We start from the raw sequence: 14,937 nt of genomic DNA on the forward strand, positions 1-14,937 counted from the left end.
CTCTCTTATTAATGAACCACTGGACCCCGTGGCAGAGTGGTCAGCACATCGCATTACAACGCCAGGGGTCTTGGGTTTGAATCCTGGCTTGGGCATGGACGTTTGTGATGTCTATTCATCAATTTCATCATATCATCACTCATCCCCATCCTCGCAAATTAGCCAAAAGTGGCACAAGAAGCGAAGTAAAATAAATCAAATCAAAATAATAAAAAATCAAATCTCTTAACGAGCCCACAACTCCTTGCTTATTACAAGAGTTGCAGCTGTGAAACAGACAAAAATATAAAAGCAATGTTTCAGGTGGAATGTATAGCAACACGTTAAATGCTGAAACCACCACCACTACTCTACATGATGATTAAGTGAATTTTGCGAGATAAACACAATTTACATGCGTTTTTGCTGAAAATATATTTTAAAATATTAGTTGGCGTGAAGGCTTCAAATGCGCAATTTTTTAAATATAATTTTTATGCATTTCTATCGCTAGTACGCACCTTGCTGTTTCCCTTTCTTATGAAATCGCTGTACACAGCAGGTGCGTTATTATTGTATACATAGAAGACGATCTCTCAACAACTTCATTCAAATCGTCCTCATCGAACATCCTTGCACTCAATATATGTGTTTAAATGTGCAACATAAAATAATACTGGAAAATGATGTTCATATAAAGCAGAGTTGAGTTGTTTTCTCTCTTTAAGTCCACTTTATGCACAGGTAGGTTAATCGAGTCTGGACTTACAGTTTAAAGTGGGATCCGAACCACTATGTACCTCCACCGGGTATCGAAGGAGACGACGTTTATATGAAGTTAACAGCTAAAAGAAATGCTCTCCCCCCCACCAAAAAAAAAAAACTGCAGCACAGCAGTACTCCATTTGCAACAAGAGAAATATTTCATTCATTACTTTATGCAGTGACAATACTTTTGATTGGCTTGACGGAACGCATTTGCGTGATTCTCGCAGCGAAGTGCAGCGAAACGGAAATGCTGTGGAAGTCACTTGCAGCCCGCGGAGTCTGAGATTGGCCACACCCAGCCATACGTCATGCAGCCGTTTACCATATTAGGAGTGCGAAACAATAATTAATGTCTGGAACCATATTTGAGGTACACACACTAACCTTCTGGTTATATCAACAGTGTTTGCAATTTCATTGAATTTGTAATTATGCATTTCAAGTTTGCACGTTTCCCTAAAATGTCAATTTTTGAGGTATCTAGTAAAAATATGAATTTGATTTTTCTACAGAAGTACAGAAATAATCAAACTTCATGTACACAAAATCTCAAAATTGTATCTACATTCAATTATGAACTGAATGGTGTTAAGTTCCCGTTCGTGAAAATTGGAAGAAAAACTACTTTTCAGTGATTTTTTTATTATAGTAAGAAAACAAAGTTAAGATTAATTTTCAGATAACGCTTTTAAAAAAGTAGATACTTGAAGCTTTCCAATGGGGTATATTCAATATTTTTCCTTCCACAGAGTACAATTTTACAAGCACGTAAACTGAGGGCTCAATATTTTTGTCATGGATAGTAGATGAAAATTCACACTTAGTCACACTCAAGTTTAAACTCAAACTGTAGTAAATCAGATTAATATTTTCACCACAAAGCATACCTTATCCTCTTGTACCTGTATATTTATCGGAATTTACCACTATACTAGCAAGCTTTCATTATCACATTATGTGAAATTATTGATGGCCCCCCTTCACCCCTTACAGCCATCCAATCCACCAACACATTATAAAATAATTGTTTTACCAATTTTTTGGACTTAATTTATTTCCATAACAATTCAGTAGTCATAAGAAAAATAATATATGAAGGGTTCGGGTGTAAAACATAGTACGTGACATTTTGATCATTTCGGAGTTCATTAAGAAAAAAGTTATTATTACCTTTACCATGGATAAATTGTTTTAAGTTGTATTTACCAATTTCAGAAAGTTTCACTAAATACAATGCAAATTGCATGACATGGCAATTTCACTAAAAATTTAAGAATGGAACATTTTACTTTGTAACTCAAAGATGATCAAAATGTCACCATGTTTTACACCAGAGCCCTTCAAATATTGGTAACTTAATAACAACCACACACATAAGAAAAAAAAAATTCATGCAATGATGAATCAAAATAACAAATTGATTCGATACACCTATCAGGCTGCGGGAGGCAAGACATCAACCTAAAATGATCTACAATTATATCAGAAGTTAGTAAATGAGAAGATCTAAAGTTTTCCCAAGATCCTGCAATTAGAGTTTAATGTGGCATATCTTTACTGCCACATCCATCTATTAAAGAATAATTTCATTACATGTTAAAGTTCTTATGAACCAAGAAACTATTTTGAATATTTTTATTTATTCCATGTACTTTGTTATGTATTTTCAAATGTGGAAGGTAGTTCCACGGCTTGGGAGTTTGGCGATCTCTGCTTTAGACTAACTATACATAACAATTAGGGATGAGCCAATACTGCCGCTGCTGTATCTGTACTGACATATCAGTTGGAATTTATTCACCAATACCATACACTATTTTGTGGGATCTCCCCAAATGCAGAGCAATGTCTTCATGGAATTTAATTATCCTGGGAATTATACCAAATTTTAAGTTTTCCACCAGTATTGTAAGAAAAAGGATTTTCTAGCTAATTTCCAGCTATTTTAAAATTCCAATATAGTTTTGACTATTGCAATGCAGTTGATCGATCCTTGCTGAAAGAGAAATACTACAACAGCCTGGGTTATGAGCAGACAGGAGCATTTAAAGTCCCTCAGTTGTGCTTCATTGGGACTCATTCATCAATCATAAGATTTTACCTGAGCTTTGTATATTTTGCTTCACATTCCATGAAGTTTTCCAGTTCTCGGGTGTGTGAGAAACCTATAACTTCTCTAATTGTGAAAGTTTCAATTCTAATTGTTATATAAATAAAAGTTAAAATGACCATACAACTGTAAATTAAGAAAGACTTCAAAGTAATCAAAAGTAATCAATATCTTATATAAAAACAATTTTCAGAGTCCAAACCTACTGATAAGCCAAGGTATGGCATCAGACAGCATTTGTTATGGACAGAGATCTTTGTTTAACATGGAGATAGAAACTACAAACTCCAGATGTAAGGTATGCTTTGTCATTGAATGAATACCACCTACTACAACCAACATTCAAACTTTTAAACAATCTCTATTGTACAAGGTCTACAAAAATAAAATTTTTCCAGGAAAATAGTAAATTTCCCTGACTTTTTCAGAAAAAGTAAAATTCCTTGACTTTTCCAGGTTTTCCAGACTGGTAGACACCCTGTTAACCATTTTGATATCTAAAAATGCATGAACATAGAAAAAAACTATGGTGGTGGTGGGGACAGTCATTATGCAAACATGTCTTTTATGGCACTGGATATAGGTTAAAATCTATATACTACAGTGACTACTGGTGGAGTTAGCATAACAGATTACAAAGCCAGAGTTATCAGGTTTGCACTCTTCTCACGGGAGTTTCAAGCCTTATCCAACAATGCAGGAAATTTCGGGCAATGATAGGGTCGATGATCATTCACGATCATTTACCCTATACCAGGAAAAATATCATTAGAGGTGAAAGTGGAGTGGTGGCAGGTGAGTGGCGAGTCCAAGAACAAAACTGCTTTCGCTCAAGTTTCAGGAATTCTGAACATTTGAAATTATGGTTAGATTGTCTGAAGGAAGGACTATCTCAGAATTGTCACCCCGTTGTATTTTGTAAAGTTTGACCAAGTATTTGAAACTTGGGTTTTTGAGTTGGTGTTTTAAGCCCACTTTTTGCACCGTAAGGCTAATCGGGACTGGACCTACAGTTTAAAGCGGAATACAAACCACTATGTGCCTCCACCAGGTATCGAACCCGGGACCCATTGATTACAAGGCGACAATGCTACCACTGCACCATCGGGAAGGCTAAGTATTTGAAACTGATTTGCCGATGTTGATGTCTGAACTTGCATTATTCCAATATGCCAGATGTTTCAGGCCAGGGGAATTTGAACCTCCTTTCAATATGACCTTCCAAAATTTAATTTTAGGTGCCACATGAATCCAAAAAATTTCATCTTAGTGTAAGCACTGATTGCATGTCATGTACCAAAATTCAAATTTCAGAACTTTTCACTTACCTTTCCTGTTTTAAAGCATACTCCAACATCTTAATCCGCCTCACTAGGTCATTTTTTAAATTCTCTTGCCCTTTCCTCTCACCCTGGAGAAAAGCTATTCTGGCCTGAAAAAAGAAGAACATCAGATAATTTTTATATTGAATTACAATATTATTGCACATGTACCACACGTAAATTGTTGGTGATTTCAATATATCTGAAATTAGATGCCATTGCTGACACTCACATTAGGCACACAGGGCCACGAATTGAAATATTTCATGGAATTCAATGTACTAAAAAGTAACATGTTAGTCCCACCTAGTTTGCTGCAGTTTTTGACTCTCTCTGCATTCGCGTGTCTAGTTGGTTACATGGTGCAACACTGACTCGTCTACTTTGTTGATTTTGTGTCGAGTAAGGTATTTGGTGACTGCACCATTTGCGAGGTGTGTGGTGCATGATTACTACTCAAATGAATATTTGAAGCAGCAGACAGGCATTTGTTGAATCTTCTGAACTTGAACACCGTTATTTGTTTACTTAGTGCAACATCATTCCCTTGTACCAGACTGACACTATGATACACCTGCACTGCACCTATTATGTGAAATGGTAAGTGTTTTGTCACTTGAGAAAAAGGAGGTAAATAAATTAATTAACTTTCCTCTGAAAGCTTGTTAATGGTAAAATAGGTTCCTTTCATCATCCCTTGCAGTTAAATTTTTACAATACATACACAAAAATTCTTTGTTCTAAAGAGTACTATGTTTGGGCATTATAACAAAGCATTCCAACGGCATGGATGAGTTCTCCACATGTTGTTGATCCAGTGTTCTGCAATGAGCCTACCATCACTGACAGCAGCTGAGTGTCTTTTTCTACACTATATTCCAGGAATATCTTCTTTTAGTACAATTGATACTCATCAATTTTGTGAAATTTCGGTACCATTTGACCCTCTGTACTCCCTAGAGAAAGTGAAATATCTTGCATATGAGAATTTTGTTGTTTATGAATGTTTTCAGTTGATTTTAGCTCTTGGAAATGTGTTATTGTTTAGTAAAGTACATCTGTTACCTTAGTGTGTTACTTTACCTTGTGACAGAACAGACTATAGGCTTCGCGCAAGTGAATATAGCACCCAAAATGACTTTCCAAAACAGCAGGTATAATTTTATGTAGTTATGTTAGGATTGTTAGGTTTGGTACTGATAGTTATTTTTGGCATGTCGTTTTGCTATTTTAGTGTACATATAATGTATATATATATATATATGTATAATCATATAGTGATCTATAATATCATCTATATATTTTTATGTTATGTCACTCTTCTCACACTTTTGGCTAGAAGTGATGATGATTAGATGAAACTGATGAACAAAAAAAAAGAACACCCGTGCTCAGATCTGGGACCTTTGGTGGTGCAGTTGAGGTCAAAAACCGACCATTTAATGTGCTCAGCCTGTAATTAAAACATCTAATGTCGGATTAAAACTTATAGATACTAGAGTTTGGACTCCAATTAAATATTAACCAGTAGACCCACATAAAAATGGGTTACATCAAAATTTAGTCTATTCACTTCTGCGCTAATCTATGCTACAGAATTTTTTCGAGTTTTTTCTTTTTCATCATCCTGAGAACAAAAAAAGTGCAGTTTATTTCAGTTTTGCAAAGGGCCACTATCTCTGAAATTCTACAATTAAAAAACTGATAGTCTGACTGTGATCAAATTTTAGTACCGTTCAGGCAGAAAAGGTTTAAACACAATCGTTAATTATCAGATTTTTAAAATGTCAAAAAACGGTTCTCATCAATTTTATGAAACAACTTTTTCTTAGTATTGGGTAGTCATACAAATACAATATTGGTCTTGCTTTGAAGCTCCTTACATCTGTTTTTAAAATCCATTATCATTGTCAATTCACATAGCAAAACTGATTTTATACAGATTTTCATTCAAGGGAGTAAAGATGTACCTGCAATGTGGCAACACCAAATGCAATTAACTCGCATTGACAGCCCACAGTTTCCATGGTTCAACAGACAGTAACTATGTAATTAGGAATTTAAATGATTTTATAGCATTTTAAATAATGCTTTACCACAAACTATGTTCGGTATATGTTCAGTTTTGCTATTGAATTTGGTGAAGTTTTCACACTCAATGATCTTATTTTTTGTTGATGGATGTTAATATTTTCATTAAGTATGTGTCTGTTGTGCATCATATCAATTTGCTACATGCATAAGTGCACACACAATTTTGACATTTTTGCTACAATTTTTTTTTTTTATCTGTGCATAAGAATGAGATGGCCATCACTTTTATTAGTACTTGTTGTTCAGTTAGGCAGCTCGACTTAACAGCTCTCTCAGTAAATATATTTTGAGAGGGAGTTGCACATGAGTAGGTTACACAGTTAGGATCTGTGCCTTTGCCTAACATTCTGTAAATTTAGGGGGAAGTCTCTCTCTCACTATACAATGAATTGAATAAAAATACACTTTAGTGGTGTTTATTAGGATCTAAGAAAGGCAAAAAAGCAAACATTTGGTGTAGAATAATATACAAAATACTAATCATGTTAAACCGTAAAAAGTGCCATTATCATTAAACTGTACATAAACATGGCGGCTGGTATTTTGCAAACTATCGTTAAAAAAAATTGCCAACATTCAGCTACAAAGACCCTAAAAATTAGGGATGATGGCCAATACCAATAAAGTACCGATATAAAATTTAGTGATACCGATAACCGATATTCTACCAATGAGATATAAAATTAGAAATGGTCCTTGAAGAACCTGAAATGTTCATTGATCTCCTTAATAAATGTGTGTTTCGAGGTGAATGCAGTGCAAAAGAAGTTGAATATATAGACTTTTTACTTTTTTAGAAAGAAGGGCATGGAGATTATCCATAAAAATTCCAACAAAATGGCAGAATTTTGCACTAAATTATAAGATATTTATCAATATATTGGATCGGTAAAATAATCGGTAATTTTACCGATATGCCTATAACGGCTGATACTGATAAGAGTACCGATTAATCGGTCCCATCCCTACTAAAATATTTTAAGTTATAATTATATAATACATCCAGAATATTTTATTTTCACTGGAAGAAAAGTTCTGAAATTATTACAGTTTCATTAACACACTCAACAAACATTTCCATGGTAGGTTCCAGAAAAAGCCTTTCTATAAAGATATTTCTATGTGTATGGTGCCAAAGACCATACAGGTAATTTTAAATGTTTTTTAAATAAAAAATCGATTAAAATAAAAAATCAACAAAAATGATTTTATTAAATGAAAATCATGATTTTTTCATCCACCCTGCTTAAAAATTATACAGCTAATTACCCTTTCAAACAACTTTACTTTACAACTAGAAGAATCAAGTATTACTTCTTGCATCTTTTACTGCTTTCTTGTAAAACAAGAACCTCATTTGCTATATAATTTCTTTCATCTTGATGTTCAGTTTTATTTTCCATCTTCTGCAATGTTTCTGCATAACTAATATGTTCACATTTACTATAACTTCAAATCATATATTTATTACTTCTACAATTTGTCACTCCTACCACCTTCATTGGATCATATACTTCATCAATAGCCACAAATGATGTTTCTTTCAAATTTTCTAAACTCGCTTCTTATTGAAAACCACTTTCCGCATATCCATTGTCAGCTGATAAAATAAAATTAACTTAACAGTGACATATACATGAGAGGAATTAAGTATCAAGGACACTTGAAAACAAAAAAATAATAATAATCTTATTCATCACTTTGGATGAAAAGTTTCCAAACTTTCAATCCCTTTTCACTACAAATTTGTGTAATATCATCTTCAACTGAAGACACTTTATATCCATTCACAACCTTTATTCCTTTTCTTGAGAAAAGTTTTATTCGATCTTCCATGTACAGAGAGCATTGAATAATTTGCTTATGTAGTAAATAATTGGCTGATCTCACTAGAGGTCGACAAATCAACAAAAAAAAGTGTCATTTCTGACCTGACCATATCGGATTTTTCTGAAACTCTACTATTTGGTAGTCTTCATGAAGATATGAAATCCTGAGAAATTGTAGCTTCCTGTGTGGCGTAGTTATGGAGTTTTGGGGGCTTGAAAATACAAAAAATTGTCGATTGTTAGTCTGCACCAAAGACTTTCATGGATAATTGCTCTTACCCTAATTGGCATAGAGAGCTGGTTGTAGTCTTGTTTGAAAGAACACGAAATAAGCTTTCCAACTGTGTATCACGTCACTATATTGAGAATAAAATATTTTCAAGGTCATCCACTTTGACCTTTGGAAGATGCATATTTGTGATTTCCTTGGAACTGAAATATATTGTTAACACAAGGTTACACTATAACATAACTGAATTTGAAGTTGGGACGATTATGGGATAATTAAAGAAAAACAATTTAATTAGTATAAGTGTATTATTTCAGCAGGTCATTTCTAGAGGAAGTTTGCAACCTGCACTATTGCATTGCAGACTTGCTAATGTGCAATACTTCTGCAACTAGAAAGTGAAGAATGTGTGCAGGAGTCTTGTTTGAAACAAGTGTGGTAGAATGTTGAATAGATAGTGTGTTTAGTGTGACAGTTTTAATTTGAGCTGACTTTCTTTAAGTAAGATACCTTGATCACAGGCATCATGGCATCTTCCAGATTAGAAAGCCTTGAAGATTTTGAGATCCGTGGAAACCTTGACAGTCCATGTTTTGAAATTTATAAGTATCACCTGGAAATTAACACCAAAGCAGTAACAAACAATGGATATCCACAGACAGATCAACACTTGAAACATCAATGAAGACTGCAGAATTCATAGAAATTCTAATCGAAAAAATGCGCACCTGATCGGAAAATATGCCTTTCATGCCAACAAGCATAATTTCTCAAGCAAGAAACAGTTCTTGATAGGCACTACATTGTACTTTGTGATTTTGCAGAAAATTACTCCTGCCTGTGTGTTGCAAGATGCCTCACAACGTCACTGGAATAATGGTCAAGCAACAACAATACATACATTCACTATTTCTTCTGGAAATCCCAGTACTTCGACAGTCATAACTGAAAATTTGGTTGCCATATCAGATAGGATGATAAAGCATTAGTTCACTTACTCCAGAAAGTACTTATTACATTTTTGAAGATAAATTTTGTTCTGATAACCTGGCCAAGTTATTTTACTTTTCTGATGGAGCAGCAGCACACTACAAAAATTGCAAAAACTTCATCAATGTTGCCTACCATGAGGACGATTTTTCTATGTTGTGTGACCGATTTGCTAAAGTTAATTCCATTCCAGGAATCCAAAGGGTTCATGCAGTACTTCCTTTTACAAAAGGTGTCATACATATGAAACACTATTCTGCATGTGATGAATATATAGAACATCATTTCATAATATGTTCAAATGTCTTAGAATTTACAGATATTACTGGATATTTTACTTGTGTATATAATAACAACTGGTGTCTAGTGTGTGTTCAGAAAGTGTCTGAAGACACCGGAACTTTCCAACAATTCAAGGGTACAAGCAAGTGTTTTCTCCATTTCAACCTCACGCATTACAGCCTCCGACCACCCTTGCACATACACTTACAAATATTTTAACAATATAAAGGGTTTGTGTGATTCCAATGTAGCCAAAAATTTTAATTTAATTCAATATTTTAAATATATATACATTTTAGTATATATATATATATTTAAAATATTTAATTTAAGATGTGGAGTTTACATTTGCCATTTCACATACCCAGACTCGAAATACATCTACAAACACAAGTCACAAATATTACGGAATATGTTGATCTATGAAAACATGTTAATTGTATAAAAATTTCAAACACAAATTTACCTAATCAACTTAACGATATCTTGCAATAAAATCATCCATCTGTCAGATAGATTTTTCTGCAAAGGACACTAAGTAAACAGACCGAAAGAATTCGGTTTTATTTTTCAGACAGCTTTCTTCTCATGAAAACTTGCCTCAGGCCATTAACCCCTTCCCTGTGTTCTGCGTAATATTATGCCCTTGGTCAATATAGCTTTATTCTGTGTTGGGCATCCTAAATGCATTATACTAAGGTTCCGATTTACTTCTACATTCATTCCCATGCTTCTACGATATTTACTGTCACTTGTTGATGGAGAATCTTGTCCATGAGAAGTGCAAAAGGCAATTTTCAAGTTGTTTTTTTCAACATAAATAACTTTTTTTCGAGTCCAGACAGTGCTTAAAGAAAGGTTCAAATTTCGTGTGACAATGATTTCCAAAATGCTACAATGATTAGTCTTTGTGCTAGGAGAAATCATAAAACAATTGGAACCATTACCTTTTTTGCTATTGAAGAAGAACAACCTTTTATTTAGACACGATTTTCAGTGTTGATAAAGAAGAAAAAGAAGAAGTTGAGAGGAAAGTAAACTGTTTTTGTGTTATGCTGACAAAGTACAAACGTGAGTTCGTTTGTGTGCCACGTTTAGTCAGTTGCTTTATGTACATTTTTTTGGTGTTGCGTTATTTGAACTGTTGGTGATTTATTGTTGGTTTTTGAATTTCTAATAGTATTGTCAAACAGAATTGCAAAATATTTTTTCCCTCATACCTATTGAAGATATTGCAATGAAACTTGGAGGATGCATTACGTATAGACCATAGTATTTTTCAAGGTAGATTATAATCAATTACCTATATCCAGGGCCGGTCCAGAGGGCTCCAAAGTTACCAAAAGGAATTTTTTCGGATGGAAATTTCACGAATTATCCTCCATTAGTCTCTAATAGTATTGTCAAACAGGATTGGGAAATATTTTTCCCCTCATACCTATTGAAGATATTGCAATGAAACTTGGCAGACTCATTACGCATAGACCATAGTATTTTTCAAGATAATTATAATCGGGTACCTATATCCAGGGCCGGTCCAGAGGGCACCAAAGTTACCAAAATGGATTTTTCTGATGGAAATTTCCCGAATTATCCTTTCCTCATACTTGATGTATACATGTGCATGGTACCATTTGAAAGCCTGTTATATTCTGAAGAGAAAGATGTATGAACCATGATACTCGGAGGAACTGTGCTGAAGCAATATCTACTTAGTATTCCTGGAGCATATAATTCACGTATAATCCCCAGAATTCAAGAAATTCCGCGTGAGTAGCAGCCACCCTGGCATATCCATCATTTGGATTATCAGGATAACCATTATCTTGAAACAAACTTCTTCCGCAACAAATGCTAGAAATTACTTTCAAAATGTATCACACAATAATTACCAGAACGAAACCTCTGCCCCATTTGTACGCAACTATGACCGTTAATGTGAAATCCAGACCACTGTGCAATGTGCCTCCACTGGGGATTAAACCCAAGGTACCTTGATGACAAGGTTACACTACTATCAGTGAGACATTGTCTGGATACAACATTTAACATTTATGAAAAAATAAAAAAAAATAAAACAAATTATTCCAATGTCATCTACAAAAGCTAACAGTTTCAATTGTGCAATAGTTTTTGCAGAAAGGCAAGGAATGCATCTAAAATACTGGAAAAGGTTGTAGAAGTAAGTGTGGAGTTTGGAGAAACAACATCTGCTTTAAAGGTGCAAAAAGTATTATCTGCGAACAATATGTTGTGAAAAGTAGATTGCAGCTATCTGAATTGTTCTTTTCACATGGAAAATTTGCAGACATGCATGAGATGAAGGAAAGTATGGAAATAACGGTAAAAATCTGATAGTCCCTGGACACCTATAACTTTTTCGTTTTGTCAATTTTTGACATTCGTACTTACCTATCTGCTTCACGGAACATTCTTGAAGATTCGTTCATTTTTTTTTTATGAAAGTTATTGCAATTTTGCACATTACGAGTACTTTTTCCTCGTAGTCTTTCCACTTGCCTGAGACACAATATGGCGCGTACACCTTCCTAGGTAATCGCGTGTCGTGCTCGTGTTTTGTCGATTTTCATTTGTTATGCAGTGTTTCAAACTTTCTAGGCGTTTCCCAAAAATTTTAACTTCAGATTCGTGATTAGGAGCCCTCAATTACCGAGTATGCCAAATATGAAGAAAATCGGAGAGGGGTCCGGTCATCTCAAGTCGTTCCTATCGTAGAATTTTGGCAATCATTGTCACATGAAATTAGAATCATTCTTAAAGGAATGTGCAGTGTTTGGTTTTCGAAAAAGTTATTTATGTTGAAAAAACAGCTAAGTTATTTATTCTGAAAAAAAAAAAAACTTTAAAATTACCTAATGCAAGCATGCACGCTTCCCATGGACAATGTATGTACGACAAGTATCGTAGACTAGTGGGAATTAATATATAACTCAATCGGAAACTTTGTTGAATGTATTTATGGACTTTATTTTAACCAAACCTGGCCTGCCTAACTTAACTACAAAAGCATCTATTGAACAAAATCTTAAGTTATCGCTAAAATTCCACAGTATGTGTTAACAGAAGTAAATCGAAATCAAACCATGTTAAAATTGCATTCATAGCATGATGAAATCACAATAAAACAAAAGGAAAAATCACATAGGAATATACATGAGGGAAAAATCGTTCTCCAGAAAAGATGCAGAAAGTAATCACTAAGACTCTGAAGTATGTAATTTGAACCATGTAAAAAATGCCTGTGTACCATGATAAATTCGGAATTAAATAATCGGAACTTGGGCCATTTACACTTCCTGTCCATATTTCTGTGTGAAATGTCCGACTGTAATTTCTCAATATGTTTATGCGAGCAAGTTAGCCACATCAGGTTTGGCGCTCATTGTATTATAATGAAGCTTGTATATGCTAACAGTGCTACTATTTATATGTTTGAGTGAGTTGGGATGGATTGCCATTGCATATTACACTTTCCCGACATATGCAGCAGGTGCAAATGTATTCACAAAAAATAACTAAGAATCGACAATATACAGAAAGTCTGTAATTTACTTCCTACTTCTCATGCACTCCCGGTGATGTATCTGGAGTTACGATTTGGGGGTCGCGTGTTAAAATTGTACATTTATGTGTAGAAGTCGTAAATAACGTTATTTACCGCGATAATTCTGCATAAAGAAACACAGGCACCATCTTTCATGTACGAACAAATGACGTTCAAAAATTTGTTGCGTTGGCTAGTGTTGCCACACTGTTCAGAGCATTTCTCGTGGAAAGCGATTGAGGTTAGGCAGGAGAGGAATGCGGGCTTCAATTACAGGTAAGTTTGTAAGCAACAGTGCTTCGCCGTTGATTTCAGTAAAAATGGCATGTTCCGTAGTGATGAAACATTGTTCGTCAGTTACTTGCTACAAAACTAGCAATTGCTGATTGAAAGTGATCATTGGCCCACAAATCATTCATGGATAACCATTTCAGGTAAGGTTAGGTTTAGTTAGGTTAGGCAAGGACAATTATATTTAGTTTGTAAAACTACGCATATACTCCACCACTGATTTAAGGAAAAATGGTGTGTTCCGTGAAACACTGTTCGTTGGTTACATGCTACAAAACGGTAAGACTGCAGAATATGGGCTGCTTAGGAGGAACGTGATTCATAATTTTTTGGTAACGTTTTGTAGTTAGTAATCGGGAAAAGTAAGTTTTAAGATGCGGAAAAAAAAATTTCTTTAAAAAAACAGAAAAACGTGTCCAGGTTGGGCACGAAGGACGAAGGAAAAGGCATATTCCTGCACAAATCTAGTGAAAGCAAAAAATGCCTATGTTGTTAGGTAGCTAGGTTTAGTTCACTTAGCCTAAATAATAATTAGTCATTGTATTTATGCTAATGAAACCTAACCTAACCTTGTAGGCATTCCTCGAAGAAATAATGAAAGAAACTGTGCGTAAACAATATGGACACGAACAAATGGAGAAATGCATTGCTTTTAGTAGCAGGAAAACATTTTCATTATATTTATGCTATTGGAACCCAACCTAACAGGCCTAACCTAACCTTGTAAGCATTCCTCGTCTGAAATAATGAAAGAAACTGTGCATCTGTGGGTGGAATCCGGAGCGACAAATCAACTCGAATGCCGTGAAACGATGGGTCTCACTTATCGCACAACACTTGAGCACGTAAACAATATGGACGCGAACAAATGGAGAATTGCATTGCTTTTAGCAGCAGGAAATACATTTTTTACGTGCAATAATATAATAGTAATCGTAAAAGGAACACCAGAAAATGGAAGTAGAAGGTACGTACTTTCAGGGGATATAAATTTTGTTTGTCTATTTAGAGGAAAAAAGCAGCCCATGTTCTGCAGTGAGACCTCAGTGAGGTTAGGCAAGCACAGTTATAACAGTTCGTTCGTAAAAGTTATAACATTACATTTGTAAAACTACATAAAAAAAATTCAATCGGCTTTTTTTTTCAAATTTCCACATGTGACAACAGATTCGTGATTAGGAGGCCAAAATTAGTTAGTATATCGAAAATTAACAAAATTGGAGACTTTCTCTATATTGTCAATTCGCTCCAAAAAACATACCACAAATTGGTTCCTCCAAATTCAAAGTTACTTCACTCTTTATTTCCAATAATCTAAATGGCTTCCTTATCTTCTTGTGTAATATGCGAAAAACAACATACTATAAACTTGGTACTGATTTGCACACAGGGACATATACACAATTTAAAGCAACCAATAGTTAATAAATGTGCAGTTCCCAGGGTTCATGATAACATGTGTTGATGACAGTGGCATA

At 34.5% G+C, this 14,937-nt stretch overlaps 1 protein-coding gene across 1 annotated transcript in view; it reads right to left on the minus strand.

Annotated features, from left to right (window-relative positions):
* Positions 1-14,937, minus strand: part of LOC145985120 (striatin-3-like) — a 54,064-nt gene that overhangs the window by 38,098 nt on the left and 1,029 nt on the right. The window contains exon 2 of the mRNA XM_083118751.1: positions 4,186-4,289. Coding sequence (XP_082974877.1) covers positions 4,186-4,289 — 104 coding nt within the window. The remainder of the gene's footprint in view (positions 1-4,185; positions 4,290-14,937) is intronic.

This window comes from Lepisma saccharinum, chromosome 3 (genome assembly GCF_977018435.1).
Source record: "Lepisma saccharinum chromosome 3, izLepSacc3.1, whole genome shotgun sequence".
NCBI lineage: Eukaryota > Metazoa > Arthropoda > Insecta > Zygentoma > Lepismatidae > Lepisma > Lepisma saccharinum.